General features: G+C 42.6%; 1 protein-coding gene across 5 annotated transcripts in view; it reads left to right on the forward strand.

Annotated features, from left to right (window-relative positions):
* Positions 1–24,475, forward strand: part of SPTBN5 (spectrin beta, non-erythrocytic 5) — a 445,401-nt gene that overhangs the window by 210,941 nt on the left and 209,985 nt on the right. For all 5 annotated transcript variants that reach the window (XM_077264001.1, XM_077264014.1, XM_077264022.1 and 2 more), the window contains exons 32-34: positions 14,046–14,225; positions 16,964–17,167; positions 19,889–20,038. In XM_077264001.1, the coding sequence (XP_077120116.1) occupies positions 14,046–14,225; positions 16,964–17,167; positions 19,889–20,038 (534 nt within the window). The remainder of the gene's footprint in view (positions 1–14,045; positions 14,226–16,963; positions 17,168–19,888; positions 20,039–24,475) is intronic.

Genomic DNA, 24,475 nt, shown 5'->3' on the forward strand with positions numbered 1-24,475 from the left:
TGGAAATATATGGATAAACTGTCTGGACAATCCTCTTGTTAATGAAGTAAGCCCTTACAAATTAATAATATTAATAAGTCAGTGTGAAATTGTTAATGAGTATGTGACCTTTCAGGAGTCTTCACGTTGTATCCCCTATGGCTGAATATTAATAGAGCAGCGGCCTGAAAGGTGTGAGCAGAGAAACTATCAGCAGCATTAGTTGCAAAGGGTATCACAAAATAAAGATTAGTCCCTTTTTTATTTTTTGTTTGTTTCTGTTAGTCTTTGGGACTATTTTGCTTGCACAAGAAATACAATCAGTTTAACACTTTTCGTGAACTGAAATTGTATTTCATGAGGCGCCTCAACACAATCTGTGACAGAAGAAGAACACTCAAAAGAAAAATATTAATTAGAATTAGAAGACAGCGGCACTCACCAGTTTGCTGATTCAATGTGTTTAATCCATGGTGCAGATTATCTCAAACACATAATGAGAGATAGTGAGGGTGCGGGGAGTGCAGGAGGACGACGGCCGTTTCGTGCAATCAGCACTTCTACGGGTCCATGTGGGGTAAAATGATGTCATTTCCTTTTATAAAGGCTACATACACATCAACAGTGAAAAACAAATGACTGACATTTTGTTATAATTTATACAAAAAATTATACTTTAACAACTATGTCAGTGTGTATTTTCATATGCTTACTGAACACAGACGAAATTTATAGGAATACGGCCATGTCTAACTTATCGTTCAGGCCTAATGGTCCCTGGGCATTTGTCTTTATGATCCATTTCCCTTCCTCTCTCAAGAGGAGCCTGTTATGGTTACCTCCCTGAGGTGGGAATTTAACGATTTCCTGGCCAGCGAATTGCATTAACCCCTTTCTGACATCTGACGTACTATCCCGTCGAGGTGGGGTGGGCCCGTATGACCGCCAACGGGATAGTACGTCATCATCGATCAGCGGCGCTCACGGGGGGAGCGCGGCCGATCGCGGCCGGGTGTCAGCTGCATATCGCAGCTGACATCCGGCACTATGTGCCAGGAGCGGTCACGGACCGCCCCCGGCACATTAACCCCCGGCACACCGCGATCAAACATGATCGCAGGGTACCGGCGGTATAGGGAAGCATCGCGCAGGGAGGGGGCTCCCTGCGGGCTTCCCTGAGACCCCCGGAGCAACGCGATGTGATCGCGTTGCTCTGAGGGTCTCCTACCTCCCTCCTCGCCGCAGGTCCCGGATCCAAGATGGCCGCGGCATCCGGGTCCTGCAGGGAGGGAGGTGGCTTACCGAGTGTCTGCTCAGAGCAGACACTTCGTAAGCCTGCAGCCCTGCACAGCAGATCGTCGATCTGGCAGAGTGCTGTGCACACTGCCAGATCAATGATCTGTGATGTCCCCCCCTGGGACAAAGTAAAAAAGTAAAAAAAAAATTTTTCCACATGTGTAAAAAAAAATAAAAAAAAATTCCTAAATAAATAATAATAAAAAAAAATATATTATTCCCATAAATACATTTCTTTATCTAAATAAAAAAAACAAAACAATAAAAGTACACATATTTAGTATCGCCGCGTCCGTAACGACCCAACCTATAAAACTGCCCCACTAGTTAACCCCTTCAGTAAACACCGTAAGAAAAAAAAAAAAAAAACGAGGCAAAAAACAACGCTTTATTACCATACCGCCGAACAAAAAGTGGAATAACACACGATCAAAAAGACTGATATAAATATCCATGGTACCGCTGAAAACGTCATCTTGTCCCGCAAAAAACAAGCCACCATACAGCATCATCAGCAAAAAAATAAAAAAGTTATAGTCCTGAGAATAAAGCGATACCAAAATAATTATTTTTTCTATATTTTAGTTTTTATCGTATAAAAGCGCCAAAACATAAAAAAATGATATAAATGAGATATCGCTGTAATTGTACTGACCCGACGAATAAAACTGCTTTATCAATTTTACCAAACGCGGAACGGTATAAACGCCTCTCCCAAAAGAAATTCATGAATAGCAGGTTTTTGGTCATTCTGCCTCACAAAAATCGGAATAAAAAGCAATCAAAAATGGTCACGTGTCCGAAAATGTTACCAATAAAAACGTCAACTCGTCCCGCAAAAAACAAGACCTCACATGACTCTGTGGAGCAAAATGTGGAAAAATTATAGGTCTCAAAATGTGGAGACGCAAAAACTTTTTTGCTATAAAAAGCGTCGCTGGTTTCACACTTGCGTTTTTGTCTGCAGCGTTTTTTGCACAAAAAAACGCATGCGTTTTTTCCCTATATTTAACATTGAAAACGCATGCGTTTTTTTTGTACGCGTTTGGTCGCGTTTTCAAACGCATGCGGTTTTTTTCTGCATGCGTTCATTTTCAGAAATACAACCTGCAGTATTTTCTTGCGTTTTTAAGCACATGCGTTTGCGTTAAAAACGCATGCATTTTTATCGAAAAAAAACAGAAAACACACTGAAAAGCCACCCACCACCATCAAGGTGATAAAGGGATCCAAACCCTAACCCTAACTCTACCCCTAACCTCACCCCTAACCGTTTAATGAACATTTTCTGACAGTCATAGTGCCACGTATTTCAGTGCCACGTATTTCAGTGCCACGTATTTCAGTGCCACGTATCACGTATTTCAGTGCCACGTGTTTCAGTGCCACGTATTTCACGTATTTCACGTATTTTCACGTATTTCAGTGCCACGTATCACGTATTTCAGTGCCACATATTTTAGTACCACGTATTTCAGTGCCACGTATTTCAGTGCCACGTATTTCAGTGCCACGTATTTAAGTGCCACGTATTTAAGTGCCACGTATTTCAGTGCCACGTATTTAAGTGCCACGTATCACATATTTCAGTGCCACGTATTTCAGTGCCACGTATTTCAGTGCCACGTATTTCAGTGCCACGTATTTCAGTGCCACGTATTTCAGTGCCACGTATCACATATTTCAGTGCCACGTATTTCAGTGCCACGTATTTCAGTGCCACGTATTTCAGTGCCACGTATTTAAGTGCCACGTATTTCAGTGCCACGTATTTAAGTGCCACGTATCACATATTTCAGTGCCACGTATTTCAGTGCCACGTATTTCAGTGCCACGTATTTCAGTGCCACGTATTTCAGTGCCACGTATTTCAGTGCCACGTATTTCAGTGCCACGTATCACGTATTTCAGTGCCACGTGTTTCAGTGCCACGTATTTAAGTGCCACGTATCACGTATTTCAGTGCCACGTATTTCAGTGCCACGTATTTCAGTGCCACGTATTTCAGTGCCACGTATTTCAGTGCCACGTATCACATATTTCAGTGCCACGTATTTCAGTGCCACGTATTTCAGTGCCACGTATTTCAGTGCCACGTATTTCAGTGCCACGTATTTCAGTGCCACGTATCACGTATTTCAGTGCCACGTGTTTCAGTGCCACGTATTTAAGTGCCACGTATCACGTATTTCAGTGCCACGTATTTCAGTGCCACGTATTTCAGTGCCACGTATTTCAGTGCCACGTATTTCAGTGCCACGTATTTCAGTCATGTTTAGGGTTAGGGGTAGGGTTAGGGTTAGGGCTAGGGTTGGAGGTAAAGTTAGGGTTAGGGTTTGGATTACATTTACGTTTGGATTAGGGTTGGGATTAGAATTATGGGTGTGTCAGGGCTAGGGGTGTGGTTAGGGTTACCGTTGGGATTAGGGTTAGGGGTGTGTTTGGGTTAGGGTTTCAGGTAGAATTGGGGAGTTTCCACTGTCCAGGCACATCAGGGGCTCTCCAAGCGCGACATGGCGTCCAATCTCAATTCCAGCCAATTCTGCGTTGAAAAAGTAAAACAGTGCTCCTTCCCTTCCGAGCTCTCCCGTGCGCCCAAAAAGGGGTTTACCCCAACATATGTGTTATCAGCGTACTCGGGACAAATTGAACAACAACTTCTGGGGTCCAAGTTCTCTTGTTATCCTTAGGAAAATAAAAATTTGGGGGGCTAAAAATCATTTTTGTGGGAAAAAAAAGATGTTTTATTTTCACGGCTCTGCGTTATAAACTGTAGTGAAACACTTGGGGGTTCAAAGTTCTCACAACACATCTAGATAAGTTCCTTGGGAGGTCTAGTTTCCAATATGGGGTCACTTGTGGGGGGTTTGTACTGTTTGGGTACATCAGGGGCTCTGCAAATGCAACGTGACGCCTGCAGACCAATCCATTTAAGGCTGCATTCCAAATGGCGCTCCTTCCCTTCCGAGCTCTGTCATGCACCCAAACAGTGGTTCCCCCCCACATATGGGGTATCAGCATACTCAGGACAAATTGGACAACAACTTTTGGGGTCTAATTTATCCTGTTACCCTTGTGAAAATACAAAACTGGGGGCTAAAAAAATCATTTTTGTGAAAAAAAAAAAGAATTTTTATTTTCACGGCTTTGCGCTATAAACTTTAGTGAAACACTTGGGGGTTCAAAGTTCTCAAAACACATCTAGATAAGTTCCTTGGGAGGTCTAGTTTCCAATATGGGGTCACTTGTGGGGGGTTTGTACTGTTTGGGTACATCAGGGGCTCTGCAAATGCAACGTGACGGCTGCTGACCAATCCATTTAAGTCTGCATTCCAAATGGCGCTCCTTCCCTTCCGAGCTCTGTCATGCGCCCAAACAGTGGTTCCCCCCCACATATGGGGTATCAGCGTACTCAGGACAAATTGGAAAACAAATTTTGGGGTCCAATTTATTCTGTTACCCTTGTAAAAATACAAAGCTGGGTGCTAAAAAATCATTTTTGAGAAAAAAAATAAAAATTATTTTCACGGCTCTGCGTTATAATCTGTAGTGAAACACTTGGGGGTTCAAAGCTCTCAAAACACATCTAGATAAGATCCTTAGGGGGTCTACTTTCCAAAATGGTGTCACTTGTAGGGAGTTTCAATGTTTAGGCACATCAGGGGCTCTCCAAACGCAACATGGCGTCCCATCTCAATTCCAGTCAATTTTGCATTGAAAAGTCAAATGGCGCTCCTTCCCTTCCAAGCTCTGCCATGCGCCCAAACAATGGTTTACACCCACATATGGGGTATCAGCGTACTCAGGACAAATTGGCCAACATTTTTTGGGGTCCAATTTCTTCTCTTACCCTTGGGAAAATAAAAAATTGGGGGCGAAAAGATCATTTTTGTGAAAAAATATGATTTTTTATTTTTACGGCTCTGCATTATAAACTTCTGTGAAGCACTTGGTGGGTCAAAGTGCTCACCACACATCTAGATAAGTTCCTTAGGGGGTCTACTTTCCAAAATGGTGTCACTTGTAGGGAGTTTCAATGTTTAGGCACATCAGGGGCTCTCCAAACGCAACATGGCGTCCCATCTCAATTCCAGTCAATTTTGCATTGAAAAGTCAAATGGCGCTCCTTCCCTTCCAAGCTCTGCCATGCGCCCAAACAATGGTTTACACCCACATATGGGGTATCAGCGTACTCAGGACAAATTGGCCAACATTTTTTGGGGTCCAATTTCTTCTCTTACCCTTGGGAAAACAAAAAAATTGGGGGCGAAAAGATCATTTTTGTGAAAAAATATGATTTTTTATGTTTACGGCTCTGCATTATAAACTTCTGTGAAGCACTTGGTGGGTTAAAGTGCTCACCACACATCTAGATAAGTTCCTTAGGGGGTCTACTTTCCAAAATGGTGTCACTTGTAGGGAGTTTCAATGTTTAGGCACATCAGGGGCTCTCCAAACGCAACATGGCGTCCCATCTCAATTCCAGTCAATTTTGCATTGAAAAGTCAAATGGCGCTCCTTCCCTTCCAAGCTCTGCCATGCGCCCAAACAATGGTTTACACCCACATATGGGGTATCAGCGTACTCAGGACAAATTGGCCAACATTTTTTTGGGTCCAATTTCTTCTCTTACCCTTGGGAAAATAAAAAATTGGGGGCGAAAAGATCATTTTTGTGAAAAAATATGATTTTTTATTTTTACGGCTCTGCATTATAAACTTCTGTGAAGCACTTGGTGGGTCAAAGTGCTCACCACACATCAAGATAAGTTCCTTAGGGGGTCTACTTTCCAAAATGGTGTCACTTGTAGGGGGTTTCAGTGTTTAGGCACATCAGGGGCTCTCCAAACGCAACATGGCGTCCCATCTCAATTCCAGTCAATTTTGCATTGAAAAGTCAAATGGCGCTCCTTCCCTTCCAAGCTCTGCCATGCGCCCAAACAATGGTTTACACCCACATATGGGGTATCATCGTACTCAGGACAAATTGCACAACATTTTTTGGGGTCCAATTTCTTCTCTTACCCTTGGGAAAATAAAAAATTGGGGGCGAAAAGATCATTTTTGTGAAAAAATATGATTTTTTATTTTTACGGCTCTGCATTATAAACTTCTGTGAAGCACTTGGTGGGTCAAAGTGCTCACCACACATCAAGATAAGTTCCTTAGGGGGTCTACTTTCCAAAATGGTGTCACTTGTAGGGGGTTTCAGTGTTTAGGCACATCAGGGGCTCTCCAAACGCAACATGGCGTCCCATCTCAATTCCAGTCAATTTTGCATTGAAAAGTCAAATGGCGCTCCTTTCCTTCCGAGCTCTGCCATACGCCCAAACAGTGGTTTACCCCCACATATGGGGTATCAGCGTACTCAGGACAAATTGTACAACAACTTTCGGGGTCCATTTTCTCCTGTTACCCTTGGTAAAATAAAACAAATTGGAGCTGAAATAAATTTTGTGTGAAAAAAAGTTAAATGTTCATTTTTATTTAAACATTCCAAAAATTCCTGTGAAACACCTGAAGGGTTAATAAACTTCTTGAATGTGGTTTTGAGCACCTTGAGGGGTGCAGTTTTTAGAATGGTGTCACACTTGAGTATTTTCTATCATATAGACCCCTCAAAATGACTTCAAATGAGATGTGGTCCCTAAAATAAAATGGTGTTGTAAAAATGAGAAATTGCTGGTCAACTTTTAACCCTTATAACTCCGTCACAAAAAAAAATTTTGGTTCCAAAATTGTACTGATGTAAAGTAGACATGTGGGAAATGTTACTTATTAAGTATTTTGCGTGACATATGTCTGTGATTTAAGGGCATAAAAATTCAAAGTTGGAAAATTGCAAAATTTTCAAAATTTTCGCCAAATTTCCATTTTTTTCACAAATAAACGCAAGTTATATCGAATAAATTTTACCACTAACATGAAGTACAATATGTCACGAGAAAACAATGTCAGAATCGCCAAGATCCGTCAAAGCGTTCCAGAGTTATAGCCTCATAAAGGGACAGTGGTCAGAATTGTAAAAATTGGCCCGGTCATTAACGTGCAAACCACCCTTGGGGGTGAAGGGGTTAATTCAGGGTTACTATTGTGTTGTTCCTGCATGTGCTTTATAAGCCGCATGCAGCCCTTGCCAGTCGTTATTGAGTTGTAATGTTCTCTAAATCTAATGGCCAGGGAACATATTGTTTTTCCGATATAAAAATAATTACATGGGCAAAAAATCACATAGACAACATATTTACTTTTACACGTAATGAAATCGCGTGTATTATGGTTTATACCTCCGATTTTTAATGGGTTGTCTAATTTGTGCAAGTGGCAAAATCTACAATTTTTACATTTAAAATTTCCCTTTGGTAAATCCTTTGCTAGCCAATTATTTTGTGCTGGTAATAGTCTATTATGCACCAAAAGATCACCCAAGTTTTTGGTGCGTTTGTACGTAAATTAAGGATCTAATGTTGATATTTTCATTAAGTCTCTATCATTTTGCAAAATATGCCAATTTTTTCTCACTGCTCCGTAAATTGCTTTGTCCATTGGACTATGCCTAAACGTAAAGGTGAATTTTCGGATACATTTATCATCTGGAATGAAATTTTTTGTTCTACGTTTTTTAAGTAGTTCAGATTGTGACAATTTATCTGCGTGACTTTCTGCTTGATCTAGAATTTCTGCTGGATATCCTCTATTTTTAAACCGCACTTTGAGCTCACCAATTTGCTCCTTATACACTTTATTGCTATTATTTATTTTCCTCAATCTAACCATTTGGCTGTATGGGATTGCTTTTTTCGTGTGAGCTAGGTGTGCGCTTTCATAATGCAATAAATTATTTGTCGCGGTAGGTTTTCTGAATACACTAGTATTAATTTTCCCATCTAGGACCTCAATTTTTACATCCAAGAATTCCAATGATTTTTTACCAAAGCACGAAGTGAAGCACATATTCTCTTCATTACTTACATTTAAATGTGTGACAAAGTTTTTAAAATCGCATTCTGTTCCGTCCCATGTGATGAAAATATCATCTGCGAAACGCAGATAGGTACGTATAAATTTTAAATAAGGATTATTTATGTTTGTGATGTGTTTTTCCTCAAAGGCCGCGAGGAAGAGGTTGACAAAAACACATGCCACCGGTGTGCCCATCGCGGTGCCCGTTTTTTGTGCGTACCATTTATCAATAAATTTAAACGCATTATGGGACAGAACAAATGTGAGACTTTCTATGACAAAGGAAATAAACATATCATCTTTCTCGGTATTTTTTAAGATTTTTTCTATTGCCTCAATTCTCTGCGATTGTGGGATTCTCGTATAAAGGTTCACAACGTCTATGGAGGCGAGTGAGAAACCAGTCTGCCAGTCAACGTCTCTGAGAGCACGCAAGAAGTCACCACTATCTTTCACAAAGGCAGGGATTTTTTTCAATAGCGGGAGAGTTTTTTGCTGACTGCAACACACGAGACAAATTGGAATTAATTGGGACAAAAACCCTGGAGACCAAGATTGGTTTTCTAGCCGAAAAAGAAATTAAATTATTTTGGACAATAAAATCTTTAAAATCATATGTGGAATGTAATCGCGTTCCAAGGGGACTCCGAGTTTATAAAGAGATCTCGCAATTTAACAACGATCCCAGCTTCCAACAAGCTTGGGAACAAATTCATTTACAATGTTCCCTAAATCTTCTAGAGTTAGTCATAAAACAAAATGAAAAAGAATATATCACTTTATGCGAACAATTGGAAAAGTCAGAATATATATACTCAGAATATAGACAAGGAGTTTTAAATGTGAAAAAACCGGGAAAGTAAAGTAATCATCTAATAACATGCAATATTATGTGTAACAATACACAAGACCATGCTAATAACTGAAACTTGATGGATATCTGGTGTTTAATATCGAGATCCAGTGAACCTCTTTGTTAAACGGCTTCTTTGGGAATTAAAAAAAAAAAAAAGAAAGAAAGAAAATGTAATTAGAAACAAATTGATAAATAACTTTTTAATTAGCAAATCACAGTTGTTTTGTCTAGGGAGGTAATCACTGTAGTACATAAAAATGACTGACACATTGTGAAACTGCCAGAAACCTGTCCTACAATGTTAATTAGTGAGGTACCTGTGATTATATGCAGTTTTAGGTCAAAAGACAAGGAGGGACAGCAGTGTGAGCAGCCTCTCTTTATCTCAGCACCCCTGGTATCTCCAGTATTACATGAGATAGCCATGGTGGACAACAGTGTGAGCAGCCTCTTCTTACTTCAGCACCCCTGGTATCTCAAGTATTGGATCAGATAGACATGGTGGACAGCAATGTGTGAATACTTTTCTTACCTCAGCACTCTTGGTATCTCCAGCATTAGATCAAATATACATGGAGGACAGCAGTGTGAATAGGCTTTTCTTACCTCAGCACCTCTGGTATCCTCAGTATTAGATCAGATAGACATGGTGGACAGTAGTGTGTGCAGCCTTTTCTTACCTCAGCAGCCCCGGTATTTCCAGTATTAGATCAGATAGACCTGATAGACAGCAGTGTGAGCAGCCTCTTCTTACCTCAGCACCCCAGGTGTCTCCAGTATTGGATCAGATAGACATGATAGACAGCAGTGTGAGCAGCCTCTTCTTACCTCTGCACCCCTGGTATCTCCAGTATTGGATCAGATAGGGTGGACAGCAGTGTGTGCAGCCTTTTCTTACCTCAGCACCCATAGTATCTCCAGTATTAAATCAGATAGACATAATAGATAGCAGTGTGAGCAGTCTCTTCTTACCTCAGCACTACCGGTATCTCCAGTATTAGATCATATACACATGGTGGACAGCAGTGTGTGCAGCCTTTTCTTACCTCAACAGCCCCGGTATTTCCAGTATTAGATCAAATAGACATGATAGACAGCAGTGTAAACAGCCTCTTCTTACCTCAGCACCCCTGGTATCTCCAGTATTAGATCACATACACATGATGGACAGCAGTGTGTGCAGCCTCTAACTACCTCAGCACCCCTGGTATTTCCAGTATTGGATCAGATAGACCTGATAGACAGCAGTGTGAGCAGCCTCTTCTTACCTCAGCACTCCCGGTATCTCCAGTATTAAATCATATATACAGTGGGGCAAAAAAGTATTTAGTCAGTCAGCAATAGTGCAAGTTCCACCACTTAAAAAGATGAGAGGCGTCTGTAATTTACATCATAGGTAGACCTCAACTATGGGAGACAAACTGAGAAAAAAAAATCCAGAAAATCACATTGTCTGTTTTTTTATCATTTTATTTGCATTTTATGGTGGAAAATAAGTATTTGGTCAGAAACAAACAATCAAGATTTCTGGCTCTCACAGACCTGTAACTTCTTCTTTTAGAGTCTCCTCTTTCCTCCACTCATTACCTGTAGTAATGGCACCTGTTTAAACTTGTTATCAGTATAAAAAGACACCTGTGCACACCCTCAAACTCCACTATGGCGAAGACCAAAGAGCTGTCAAAGGACACCAGAAACAAAATTGTAGCCCTGCTCCAGGCTGGGAAGACTGAATCTGCAATAGCCAACCGGCTTGGAGTGAAGAAATCAACAGTGGGAGCAATAATTAGAAAATGGAAGACATACAAGACCACTGATAATCTCCCTCGATCTGGGGCTCCACGCAAAATCCCACCCCGTGGGGTCAGAATGATCATAAGAACGGTGAGCAAAAATCCCAGAACCACGCGGGGGGGCCTAGTGAATGAACTGCAGAGAGCTGGGACCAATGTAACAAGGCCTACCATAAGTAACACACTACGCCACCATGGACTCAGATCCTGCAGTGCCAGACGTGTCCCACTGCTTAAGCCAGTACATGTCTGGGCCCGTCTGAAGTTTGCTAGAGAGCATTTGGATGATCCAGAGGTGTTTTGGGAGAATGTCCTATGGTCTGATGAAACCAAACTGGAACTGTTTGGTAGAAACACAACTTGTCGTGTTTGGAGGAAAAAGAATACTGAGTTGCATCCATCAAACACCATACCTACTGTAAAGCATGGTGGTGGAAACATCATGCTTTGGGGCTGTTTCTCTGCAAAGGGGCCAGGACGACTGATCCGGGTACATGAAAGAATGAATGGGGCCATGTATCGTGAGATTTTGAGTGCAAACCTCCTTCCATCAGCAAGGGCATTGAAGTTGAAACGTGGCTGGGTCTTTCAACATGACAATGATCCAAAGCACACCGCCAGGGCAACGAAGGAGTGGCTTCGTAAGAAGCATTTCAAGGTCCTGGAGTGGCCTAGCCAGTCTCCAGATCTCAACCCTATAGAAAACCTTTGGAGGGAGTTGAAAGTCCGTGTTGCCAAGCGAAAAGCCAAAAACATCACTGCTCTAGAGGAGATCTGCATGGAGGAATGGGCCAAAATACCAACAACAGTGTGTGGCAACCTTGTGAAGACTTACAGAAAACTTTTGACCTCTGTCATTGCCAACAAAGGATATATTACAAAGTATTGAGGTGAAATTTTGTTTCTGACCAAATACTTATTTTCCACCATAAAATTCAAATAAAATGATAAAAAAACAGACAATGTGATTTTCTGGATTTTTTTTTCTCAGTTTGTCTCCCATAGTTGAGGTCTACCTATGATGTAAATTACAGACGCCTCTCATCTTTTTAAGTGGTGGAACTTGCACTATTGCTGACTGACTAAATACTTTTTTGCCCCACTGTACATGGTAGACAGCAGTGTGTGCAGCCTTTTCTTACCTCAGCAGCCCCAGTATTTCCAGTATTAGATCAGATAGACATGATAGACAGCAGTGTGAGTAGCCTCTTTTTACTTCAGCACCCATGGTATCTCCAGTAGTGGATCAGATAGGCGTGGTGGACAACAGTGTGTGTGGAGCGCCCCCACATGTAGGGCAATGGGGTACTCGGTACCGGGTCCTTCTCGGTTCTGGGGATGTCACGGTGGCTCGACCTGGTCCATGGCCCTTCTGAGGGGCGTCCAATTAAAGGGGGTAGTTTGTCTGGTGTTCGTGACGCCACCTGTGGTATTCGGTCAGGGTGACCAACGCTGCTAGGGGTCTGCTGGGGTGCTGGATTGGCAGCTAGATGGTATACCTTCCCACAGGTGAAGTATGTCCCCAGGGCTTCCCAGATGTGTAGGTGGTGATGGTGGACATTGTAAGGCGCAATGAATAACGAGGACACAAAGGTTGCAGTCTCTTTACCTTTTACTGAAGACTTCAGCGTCCACAGTCCAGAGTACCGTTCACAGGGCAAGCAGAGTCCGGCCGGTCCGAAGGCACATCCAGAGTTCCCTTATCCAGGTGGAAATCAGTAGCCTTCCTACTAGCGCCTGTGTGTTGTAGTACCTCCCTGCTGAGCACCACGGGATAGTCCTCACAACTTTCGTGGATGTTTCTGATCTTCTCTCTCTCTGTCCCCCAGATGGTATGGATAGGACCACCCGTATGACGGGGTAGGCCTGGAGCTTATTTATAGGGACCCTACAGACGCCCCTCTCCCACAATTTGCCTCCATGTCTTCTTAGGTATTAAGGTCGGGCAGCCAACTTGGAATTGACTGTCCTGCCGGTCTCTGAAGTAATATGTAGGGTCAATTACTCCCTCGGTGTTCCGGCCACCGGCTACGCGCCTCAGAAGGAGGCTGCCGATCTTGGGGCAGAACTCCTCCCGGTATTCTCTCCTTGTGCTGTGATCTCGCCTCTCACTCTCCACAATACAATTCTCTTCTTGTCCTTTCTTAGAATGCTGCCGCAATGGGTGCAGGCGCAGCTCCGTAACGTTCTATCTCGTGCTAGGCCGCTGTCAGGATCCCACCCCTGACAGGTCCTCTCTGGGTCGAACCCAGGCAGCTTCTGACTGACTTCCTATCCAACCCACCAGTTTTACCCGTGTGTGAGGAGTGCCCCAATAGATAGAACCTTTGCTCCCCCTGGTGGACTGGAGTGTGAAGTGTAGTGTGTGACTTGTGATACCTGGCAAGGTGAACTCCTTTAGTACCATCAGACGTAATATCACTCCCCCTGGTGGGAGAGCGACATTACTGCAACGACCAGGACTCTGGGGCGCTGCATGTGCATACTTTTCTTACCTCAGCAGCCCCTGTATCTACAGTATTAGAACAGATAAGAAAAGTAGATAGCGGGATCATTCATAATATTGTTAAGAAATGTTTTGTCGTTAAGCTTGGAGATGTGGATGAGATTGATCTGGTTCAACTCCACAGCCACTAAATTGAAGGAATCTGTGTTTGGTGAACAAAGAATAAGAGGAGCGAGAGCCATGGCCATGACAACTTGGGCTGCCAAGGGCCAACCAGAAACATTGATGTTGGTGCCCACTATTCAGTTACATACAATATTACCTGATCCTCATTCACAAATTCACCTATTCTTCTATATTATAAGCTGGGAAATTTGTAAGATAATGGGCTGCTGCCTTTGTAAAAACTGCATTATGTGTGCTGTGCCATGTACTGATCATGTAGGTAGGTGGGGGGTCCACCGGGGATTCTCCTGTTCTCCTGTGGTCTAGTTCAAGTCTGGCCATGACCCTTGCAGACTGTTGATTGATTGTCAAAGTTTGAACCCCTACAAGTCTGATGTTAAGATCCTATCCTCAGGATAATCTATCAATGTTAAAAACACTTTTGTTCTATTTTTTTTCAATATTTATTTTTCTATATTGGTAATTTACGTGTTTAATTTACTGATGAAAGCATTCGAATATATGATTTTACTTGAAATATTTTGCAGCTCCAAGAACTTGTTGATGCAGCTGATGGAGCCCTGTCTCGGTGTTCTGGGGAGCAAAATCTGACGCTACAACAGATACAAAACGAAGTGGTGGAGAAATGGGAGCTGATGAAAACCAAAGTAGAGAAGAGGAGAACAGACCTGGAACAGGCCTGCAGGCTCTACCTTTTCCTGGCAGCCGTAAGTGTCTGAATATCTTGTACATAATCTGTAAGTGTACAGACCATGTTTCGCCATGCACATAACATTAAACTGAGGTCAACCGCCCACATTCTGCAGGACCAGATGACGGTCTAATGTTTATGGTGGCCTGAGCCTTCGTGCCCTTGGAAATGTCTATTTACGCATCGAAATAAACATGCATCCTCATCAAAATGTCCATGCTTACTGGGGGTTAGTAGAGTGGTCTGAAAGTAGATACTTGAGAAGACAGCCCCATTTTTATGTAAGCCAGTTGACTGATCAGCTGGTCCCATGGGTCTACCTTCTCATCCCTGCCATTCAGCTGTTCCTGCTGGGGAATGCCACATCTGGTTATATATTTCCATTACATTGGAAAAGTGTCATCCACATAATGCAGATCTGGATCGAAGGAGTACAGCTCTAGGATGTTCCAACAGGAAATATGGACAGGGGTTGTCTTCCTCTTAATCGCCCTTTAAGTCAATAAGTATGTTAACCCTTGAGCACTGCTTTCTAATTCGAGAACATTTATCTCCTGGATAAATACCAAGTCAGTACTGGCTGTATAATTTTGCTTTTAGGATGAATTTCAGTTTGTGAATCACACGTGGATGGAGGAGGAACACTAGCTGGCTGTGAATCATAGATAAATATAATCTGGAGCTGAGCTGTGGATCTGTCACCGAGCCTCCTTATATGAACATTAGACAGCTGTCTCTGTTGTCACTCCGTAGGTTGCAGGCTAGATCACGTCTTCATAGTCACGTGGCCCTTGGGATGATGGTCGAGATCGAAACATCTCTAGTTTCTGCAAAATCAAGGGTATAGTTTTAGATCTCTGCTCTGTCCACTATTGTTTATTAGTAAACATACATTATATTGTCACTTAGTTCTATAGGTATAGTGGGCAAGTGGCATAAATAGTCATAGGAACAGGGCGTGGAAAGGCTGCTCCATAAAGGAGCATTTTGGGGGTGTTGTGGAGTTTGGAGCTTAAGGGTAAGTTCACACAGGGCGTTTTTGCTGCGTTTTTTTTCTGCAGCAAAACCTGATTATCTTGAAGTGTTTTGCCGCGTTTTTGGTGCGTTTTTTTCATGCGTTTTTTTTCTCTTTGTGCATGCCAATAAAGTTGAGTGCACACAGAGAAAAAAAAAACAACTTCCTGTTGATAGATAGAATAGATAGATTGATAGAATAGATAGATTGATAGAATAGACAGAGATAGATAGATTGATAGAATAGATAGACTAGATCGACACATTACCTGCGGTAACCTCTTCCCTGGCATTTTCCCACGGTCCAGAGGTTACCTCAGGTCAGGCTGTGAGGGAGCGCAGGCTCGGTGACGTCACCGCTAGTTACTGAGCCTACGCCTGCTGCCTCTCATTCATTCCCCAGTCACTTACAGTCGGGAGCATATGACAACGTGTCAAACACTGTAATGTCGGACCCCCCATTCAAGTGAATGGGGATCAGATCCACTCTGCTGGATGACTGGCTGTATGGACGCATCATGCAGCCTGCCATCTAGATGCAGCAGAGCCGAGTGTGATGTCACATCCGGCTCTCCTTGACTTTTCTGCAGCAAATACGCTCCAAGAAAAGTCAACCTTTCGTATTTGCAGCGTTTTTCACCATCCATTCAAGTCAATGGGTGAAAAACGCAGAAAAAACGCAGCAAAAATGCTGAAAGAAGTGACGTGCCCTTTGTCAAAAAAAACGCAGCAAAGCACAAAATACTGATCACACAAAAACCCAATGTGTGTGCATGAGATCTCTGAAATCTCATAGGCTTTGCTGGTACTGTAAAAAGCAGCTGAAAATTAGCATAAAAAAATGCAGCAAAAACGCCCTGTGTGAACTTACCCTTAAGAGTAACCATCGTTTTTTTTCTTTTTTTTTTTCTTTCATAATTCAATAGCAAATGTGAAAATAGCAAACTTTGTAATATGTGTTATTAGAGAAATCTACTTTACCCTCCTGGACTGATCTTTCATTCTTCAAATTCTCATTTCTTGGGTAAAATTTGTGTTCAATGAATACAGACTTTCCCATTATTGAGATAGGAGATGGCAGCTGGTGCTCATAAAGTAATATGGAACTTGCAACATATCTGAGTCCAGCTCCTCCCTCCTCCATAGAATTTTACAAGGACCAATTGTTATATCCTATGTTAGTAATAGGATAATCTTTGTTAACCGAATACAGATTTTATCCATGAATTGAGAGTGAAAGTTCAGTCCAGAAGGAGAAAGAAGCTGATAAGATATATTACAAGGTTATTTATTTTCACCTATACTATTGATTTAGGAAATAAAAATTAAAACAACGGCCTCTCTTTAAATTCAGTGTCATTGTTGGTAGGTATGATCTGTTTACATATTTTTTCTCTGCTATCATTTCTGTCTTTAGATCCTTTTTTAGAAGGTTCACTATAAGTGCAAGGTGTCCACTGTACCACTGGAGCCACATTGTCTATGGAAGTTGTAGCATTACACCTTCATAGACTATTCAAGACCTGGTATGTCACTAGCCACAAGGAGAAACCTTGCCCCTTAGATCCCAACCTTCGTAGACTCCTCTAAGAGAAAAGTCTGGCAAGCTACAGCCATCTGGTGAAACCAGGGATCAATGGTTGCTGTAAAAGAGTATCCATGATGGCTTATTCAGTTATGTTTCAGCAATACTGTGAACTATCAATGTATCAGAGCTGTAAATAATATTTTTCTGTACAGGTACGTGACTACTTCTCGTGGGCTGCAGAAATAACCCGTGAGATGAATGTTGAGGAGACAATAAGGGGAGTTCTAGCAAGTAGCGAGAGACTGAATGCCCACCAAGACCTAAAGCAGAATATGGACGCCCATCAAGAAAAATATAATAAGACAGTCGCTATTGGACAATCCCTACTACAGGAGGGAAAAATACCTGAAGAGCAGGTAATAGAGATATAAGCACCAAATGTATCAATGCTATAAAGGCACAATTATCTGATCTCATGTGTTATTATATGTGAACTGTACATTGTAATTCTAGTTTTTATTTTTAATGGATGTTTATAAACATCAAGATGCATATACATTCTGATTTAAAGAGCAGCTGTTATACACCTATTAGAGGGTATCATTAAAATGTTATGGCATATCGATGGTATATTACGATCATTTAAAGGGGTTGTCCTGTCAAAACCAATAAGTCTGCAGGAACTCTGTGTGACTGCAGAATTACGAACCCCCCCAGCTCATGAACTGTGCACTGCGGGGATTCACCGGTTTCAGACCCGGGAACGGAGGGTATGTATGGCCCCAAAGTAAATGATGATCTTTAATAGATTGTTCTGTCCACATAGGCTGCCGTAGTTCTCAATAGTGCAATTTACGCAATTTACAGAGGACGATCCACCACCAAAAACGGCAATGTTGTGCTATGCACAAAAGATCATTTCACCTGATGAACAATTGTTTTCATCAAGTAATTGACAGCCTTTTACACTGCAAGATAATCATTATATGATCGGTTTTAAGAATTATTGTTGACAAAGATCATTCAGTGTAAATGGAGCAGTCTGGGTGCAAAGGTGTTTTTGTCGCATTTTATTCTGCGCAGACTTGTCACAAACCTAGAGTTTTTCTAATGTTTTAGCAAAATGAATGAGAATCCCTAAGCGTCCTGCACATTCTGCTGATTTATGACTTGCAGATTTAAAAGGAATCTGTCAGCAGTTTTTTTTTTGCTATGTAAGCTGAAGACAGCATGCTGTAGGGGTTAAAACACAGATTTTGATGCCTCTCTTATAAGGGTACCGTCACACAGTGCAATTTTGATCGCTACGACGGCACGATCCGTGACGTCGCAGCGATCGTATGATTATCGCTCCAGCGTCGTAGACTGCGGTCACACGTTGCAATCACGGCGCTGGAGCGATGCCGAAGTCCCCGGGTAACCAGGGTAAACATCGGGTAACTAAGCGCAGGGCCGCGCTTAGTTACCCGATGTTTACCGTGGTTACCAGCGTAAAAGTAAAAAAAAAACAAACCGTACATGCTCACCATCTGATGTCCGTCCGGTCCCTTGCCGTCCGCTTCCTGCTCTGACAGATCCGGCCGTACAGTGAGAGCAGAGTGCAGCGGTGACGTCACTGCTGTGATCTGCTCTCACTTTCCGGCCGGCAGACAGTCAGAGCGGGAAGCGGACGGCAAGGGACCGGACGGACATCAGATGGTGAGCATGTACGGTTTGTTTTTTTTTACTTTTACGCTGGTAACCACGGTAAACATCGGGTTACTAAGCGCGGCCCTGCGCTTAGTTACCCGATGTTTACCCTGGTTACCAGCGAACGCATCGCTGGATCGCTGTCACACACAACGATCCAGCGATGTCAGCGGGTGATCAAGCGACGAAAGAAAGTTCCAAACGATCTGCTACGACGTACGATTCTCAGCAGGATCCCTGATCGCTGCTGCGTGTCAGACACTGCGATATCGTAACGATATCGCTAGAACGTCACGAATCGTACCGTCGTAGCGATCAAAATTGCACTGTGTGACGGTACCCTAAAGCTCTGAGGTTTTGTTTGCTTACAATGATTGTTTTAGCACCAGGCGCTTATCATTGCTGGGACTAGCTGGTCATGTGAGTCCTGGTCTTACACGCCCCCACCTGTGATAAGCATCTCACTGTCTATGGACTTTGTACATGGAGAGCCTGGTGTGGGCGGGATTCGCTTTCTCAGCTCTGCTTCATGCTAAATCTAAAAGCTCTGATGGTGTCAGAACAGCTGCATCCAACAATCTAAGTGATACATTGTTGGATTCAGCTTCTCTTTGCCTACATCATGGTGATCTCAGACGAGGTAGCAAAAACCTGCTCAGATTCCCTTTTAAATATGCATCATGTCAATTTTTTCAGCGATTTTGCTGAGATTTCATTCATACTAATGAGTGGTGAAAAATGTGCATCAAAAACACATAAAAGTTGCATTTAAACCACACGTATTTTACTGTCCAGAGATGCAGAAATAGTGCAAAAATGTTTGCACAAATACTTAACATGTGCACATACTCTAAGAGCATGCCAGTATAGCAAAATTCTCAGCTATCCTACTAACAAGTCCTTTCATGCACTGCTATCATTGTCACTAGAATACCCCTTTAATTAGTGCTGCAGTCTCCATTGTTTGGGTCGTATGGGCCCTGGCAGATGTGCTCCAATCAATCAGAAAGCAGTAGCATATCCTGGTGTTATGCCATCGATCAGCTCTCTTGACTTGTGTCTTTTAGTAAAGATTTGTTAAAAAAAATGTAAATTCTGCATTTTGCTTCATGTCCACATTGTACTATTGCTTTGTTATCCCTCCTGCAAATGTCTGAATTACTTGGAAATACAAGTATTTACTACAACTGATGTGTAAGGAGAGCCATCAGGTATTCTATAACACATTTATCATATATTTCCCAATAAATAGAATTCTATTTATATTGGAGGCACTTTCAAAAGATACTAGGACTAAGTAATACGGCACAGACCATATCAACAGACGACAAAACAATAATCTTGAGGTTACTTGGATACTCGAGTTTTTCCACCAATGCAAGCTTGTAGACATTAGAAGTCCTCATTTTTTTAATGAGTTAATTGTTAATTCATATTTATTGTTTTAGCTTCGAGAAAAACTTCAGGCCCTTGTTGAAGAAAACAAGAAACTTTATCTGCACTGGGAAATGAAGCGAAAATTATTGGAGCAGGTACACCAGGAGCAAGTTTTCTACCGGGACATTGATAATGTGGAGAAGATCCTAAATGCCCAGGAGGTTAGTGAGGAGCTTATATATATATTTCATCCAACAAGAGGTGCAACATCTCTATACTTTATATATTGTGTTACTTCTTTTTATTGTTATGACTAGAGTTCAACCAAAAGACTTGCAGGACCCTGGTCCATCTTCCACGTTGGTAGTCCATGGCCTCCAGAATAGAGTCCTCCTAGTTGCCACTGTCTGTGCAGCATGTTCTGTTTAGTAGGCCCAGCTTGATGTCATCATTGCGGCATAATACATGAATGGCATTGCACTGGGCCTAGTAATTAGGAGAATTGTCAGGGATGCAAGCAGGTTGGATGAAATTTGGATTTGCAGGGCTCTTGTCATACGGCAAAGGATGTGGACAACGGACCAAGGTCCTGGGAAAGCTCAATGCTATTTATGATGTATCCCTGTGCTTCTCGAAGTGTGAACTGTCTACAATTATTGGGAAGGCAGTTTTAATGGAAGCAATTATTTGATGCGAAGGCAATTGTAGGATTGCACCAATCTATGGCTGGGCAACACAACTGACTTCTTTTTTTTGCATGCTTTATTGTTCAACTCCCTGTAGACTAATGTGTCAGTCACCAGCTTTCTCACAGAGAACACAAAAGCGCTCAGCTATTGCTAAATTATTATTTTTTTAATCAATATTTTCTTTACAATGCAATCTCACATAACGTGTTACTTCTGGATCATGTCCCTAACACTGATGCCATCTCTGATTTCTGACTGCTGCCCATGCCTGTAGAACAGTACCAGATGCATAAAAGTGTCACTTGTGATCATCCTGCTGATAGATAAGATTGACATGAATGTTTGCATGAGGAATTGCACTAGCCGGTGACTTTTAAGTCTGCTCTGATTAGTACCTATTAATAGGTATTGGCCTGTCTGTCCCTTTGTTGTGTCTGCTGCCTCTCTAAATGTTATAGTGACTGTGAAGTGAATAAGGAATAAATGACTTGCTGCATTCACTATTGTGTGGTGTATATTTTATGTGTGTGTATGTATATATATATATATATATATATATATATATATATATATATATATAGTATAAAATATATAATTATATTTTAATAATATAGAATATATACATATATATGTACAGTCATGGCCGAAAGTGTTGGCACTGTTAAAATTGTTACAGAAAATGAAGTATTTCTCCCAGAAAATTATTGCAATTGCACAGGTTTTGCTATTCGCATGTTTATTTAGTTTATGTGTATTGGAACGACACAAAAAAAGAGAAAAAAAACAAATTGGACATAATTTCACAAAAAACTTAAAAAATGAGCCAGAAAAAATTGTTGACACCCTCAACTTAATATTTGGTTGCACACCCTCTGTAATAAATAACTGCAATCAGTCGCTTTCTATAACCATCAAAAAGCTTCTTACACTTCTCAACTGGAATTTTGAACCGCTCTTCTTTTGAAAACTCATATTTGAAGGGGCACCTTCTCCCAACAGCAATTTTAAGATCTTTCCACAGGTGTTCAATGAGATTTAGACCAGACTTAATGCTGACCTCTTCAGAACTCTCCAGTGTTTTGTTTCCATCCATTTCAGGTAGCTTCTTAAAGTATGTTTGGGGTCTCTGTCTTGCTGGAAGACCCTCTGTATGACCCAGGACATTAGGCACTACATTGTAACCCAAAATCCTTTGGTAATCTTCAGATTTCATGATGCCTTGCACATAGTCAAGACACCCAGTGCCAGAGGCAGCAAGACAACTCCAAAACATCTTTGAACCTCCACTATATTTGACTGTAGGTACTGTGTACTTTTCTTTGTAAGCCTAATTCCATTTTTGGTAAGCAGTAGAATGATGTACTTTACCAAAAAGTTCTATCTTGGTCTCATCTGTCCACATTTTGGCAATCTACAGTGTAGCTTTGTATGTCTCTATGTCAGCAATGGGGTTCTCCTGGATCTTCTGCCATAGGGTTTAATTTCATTCAAACGTTCATGGATAATTTACACTGACACTGCATCCTGATGCCACAGGACAGTTTGAATTTCTTTGAAACTTGATTGGGGCTGCGTAACCACCACCCGGAATATCCAGTGTCGCAATCTTTCATCAATTTTTCTCTACCATCCACATCCAGGGAGATTAGCTACAGTGCCATGGGTTGTAAACTTCTACATTATTTACCATCTCTGGTATATAACATCAAGATCTCTGGATATGGACTTGTAACCTTGGAATTGTTGATATTGTTCAACAATTTTGGTTCTCAAGTCCTCAGACAGTTCGCTTCTTTCTGGTCCTCATGCTTAGTGTGGTACACACAGACACGCAAGGCAAATATTGAGTCAACTTCTCCCCTTTTTTTCTGGTTTCAGGTATGATTTTCATATTGCCCACACCTGTTACTTGCCACGGGTGAGTTTGAATGAGCATCAGAAGCTTGAAATGCAGTTCTTTTCCCAGAATTTTGGAAAGGTGCCAACAATTTTGTCAGGACTATTTTGGGGTTATTTTGTGAAATGATGTCCAGTTTGCCTTTTGTTCTCTGTTTTTTTGTGTGTTGTTCCAATACACACAAAGAAAATAAGCATGTGTATAACAAAACATGTGCAATTGCAAGGGTGCCAACACTTTTGGCCATCTCTCTCTCTATGTGTGTGTATATATGTGGGTATGTGTACAGTATACATAAATATTTATGTGTATGTATGTGCATATATATGTTTGTGTGTGTTTTGAGGCAGTGACCGGTGTCATATGCGAGGTTCGCTGTGTGTCTCCCAGGATGCGCACAGAAGCATTTTGAGGCCGCAGAAGTCAACGGCATAGCTGTGATTGCAATGCAAACCTAAAGTAAGTGTTGGTCTTGGGCAAGCTATTTGTCCAAGGAAGATTTAGAAAAATCTTCCATGGGCTTCTATTTTTGAAACGGACTACATGATGCTAGTGGGGCGGTCAGTTTCCCCCCCAGCCGGGTTTTCCATGTGGCCTACAGCCACAAATTCCTTGTAAATACCCCTGCAGCAGAGGGTTGGGTGTGTCAGTTTTGGTTTTGCAACCTGTGTGAAGCAAAACAGAGACAAGTGGAGCCAACAGGCCTGGCACCCCTCAGCATACACGGCGGTGCAGTCGCCTACAGCAACCGGTCCTGGAGATGATCTTGTTTCCCGGCTGTGATCCAGAGGATACCGTATGCTGTTTATGTTGTGAGCTTTGGACAAACTACGTTTACTTTGAACTTTCCTGGGTCACTGCCTGTCTGTCACACTGCACCAACCCCGCTGCATTACAAATGGTGGAGAATGCGGGCAGTGTGAACTGAAGAATACCCCAAAGCCTGCTGCATATCAATGATTAAGCCTGCAACGCTACAGCTCAAGTCTGTTGACAAAATGGAGGAGCTGTTGAAGCAGTTGGTCATCATGCAGCAGCAGCAGCTGCAGTTTCAGAGCCAACAACAAGAGCAATGGCAGCAGGAGTAGCAGCAATGGCAGCAGGAGCTGCAGCAGGGGCAGCACCAATTGCAGCAGACAAGTAACATGTTGATACAGCAGATTGGGGCTTTGCAAGAGACATCCACACCAGCGACCACGTTCTGTTCGGTGGCGCGGTACAAAGTCTGGTCAGCGCTAAGGAAGATGGGTCCTGAGGATGACATGGAGGCCTTCCTCACTGTCTTCAAATGCACTGCAGAGTGGGAGAGCTTGCCGATGACCCAGTGGGCTAAAGTGGTGGCCCTCTTCCTGACAGGAGATGCCCAGAAGGCCTACTACCTGGACCTCAGTATGGACGATGCACTGGACTATGAGAAGCTGAAAGGTGAGATCAGGCTCAGCGGGTGTACCAGTGGTCCTTTGCAGAGACTGGTCCCACCAGGTCTCAGGCATATGACTCATTGCTGCTGGTAAAAAAATGGCTCCAACCTGAGACCTTAACCCATCATCCAGATAGTAGAGAGGGTGGTGGTCGGCCGGCTGGTGAGGGCTCTTCCAGCGGCCATATAGTGTTGGGTGGGGCAACGGAACCCGGGCACTCTGGACCAGGTGGGGGGACTGATTGAGCGGCATATGGCCACTCAGGACATTATACGGGACACTGCTCCACTTCGGCTGCCACATCGGGCACCAGGAGCCAGGGAAAAGTCCACGACCCTCTACTGGGGCCAATCAGGACTGAGCCCGTACTAAGGGAGTATCCCGCGAGATTGACAACAGACCCAATTCCCCGAAATCGGCCACAAGGTCTAGTCGTGCCTCAGCTATTAAGTGTTGGTGGTGCCAAAGGCCCAGACATATGGCTGCCCACTGCCCCCTGACAGCTGAACCCATGGACTGCAGGTATACTCGCCTTGTGTCCAGCCAGTCTGCACCGTTTCTACAGGCACTGCCTGCAGCGAACCCCAACTGTGCAAGTTACTCATTAACGGGTGCCAGAGGCTCTTTTAGACTTCATCCATCTCCCCTGAT

The sequence above is a fragment of the Ranitomeya variabilis genome, chromosome 1 (assembly GCF_051348905.1).
Source record: "Ranitomeya variabilis isolate aRanVar5 chromosome 1, aRanVar5.hap1, whole genome shotgun sequence".
Lineage (NCBI taxonomy): Eukaryota > Metazoa > Chordata > Amphibia > Anura > Dendrobatidae > Ranitomeya > Ranitomeya variabilis.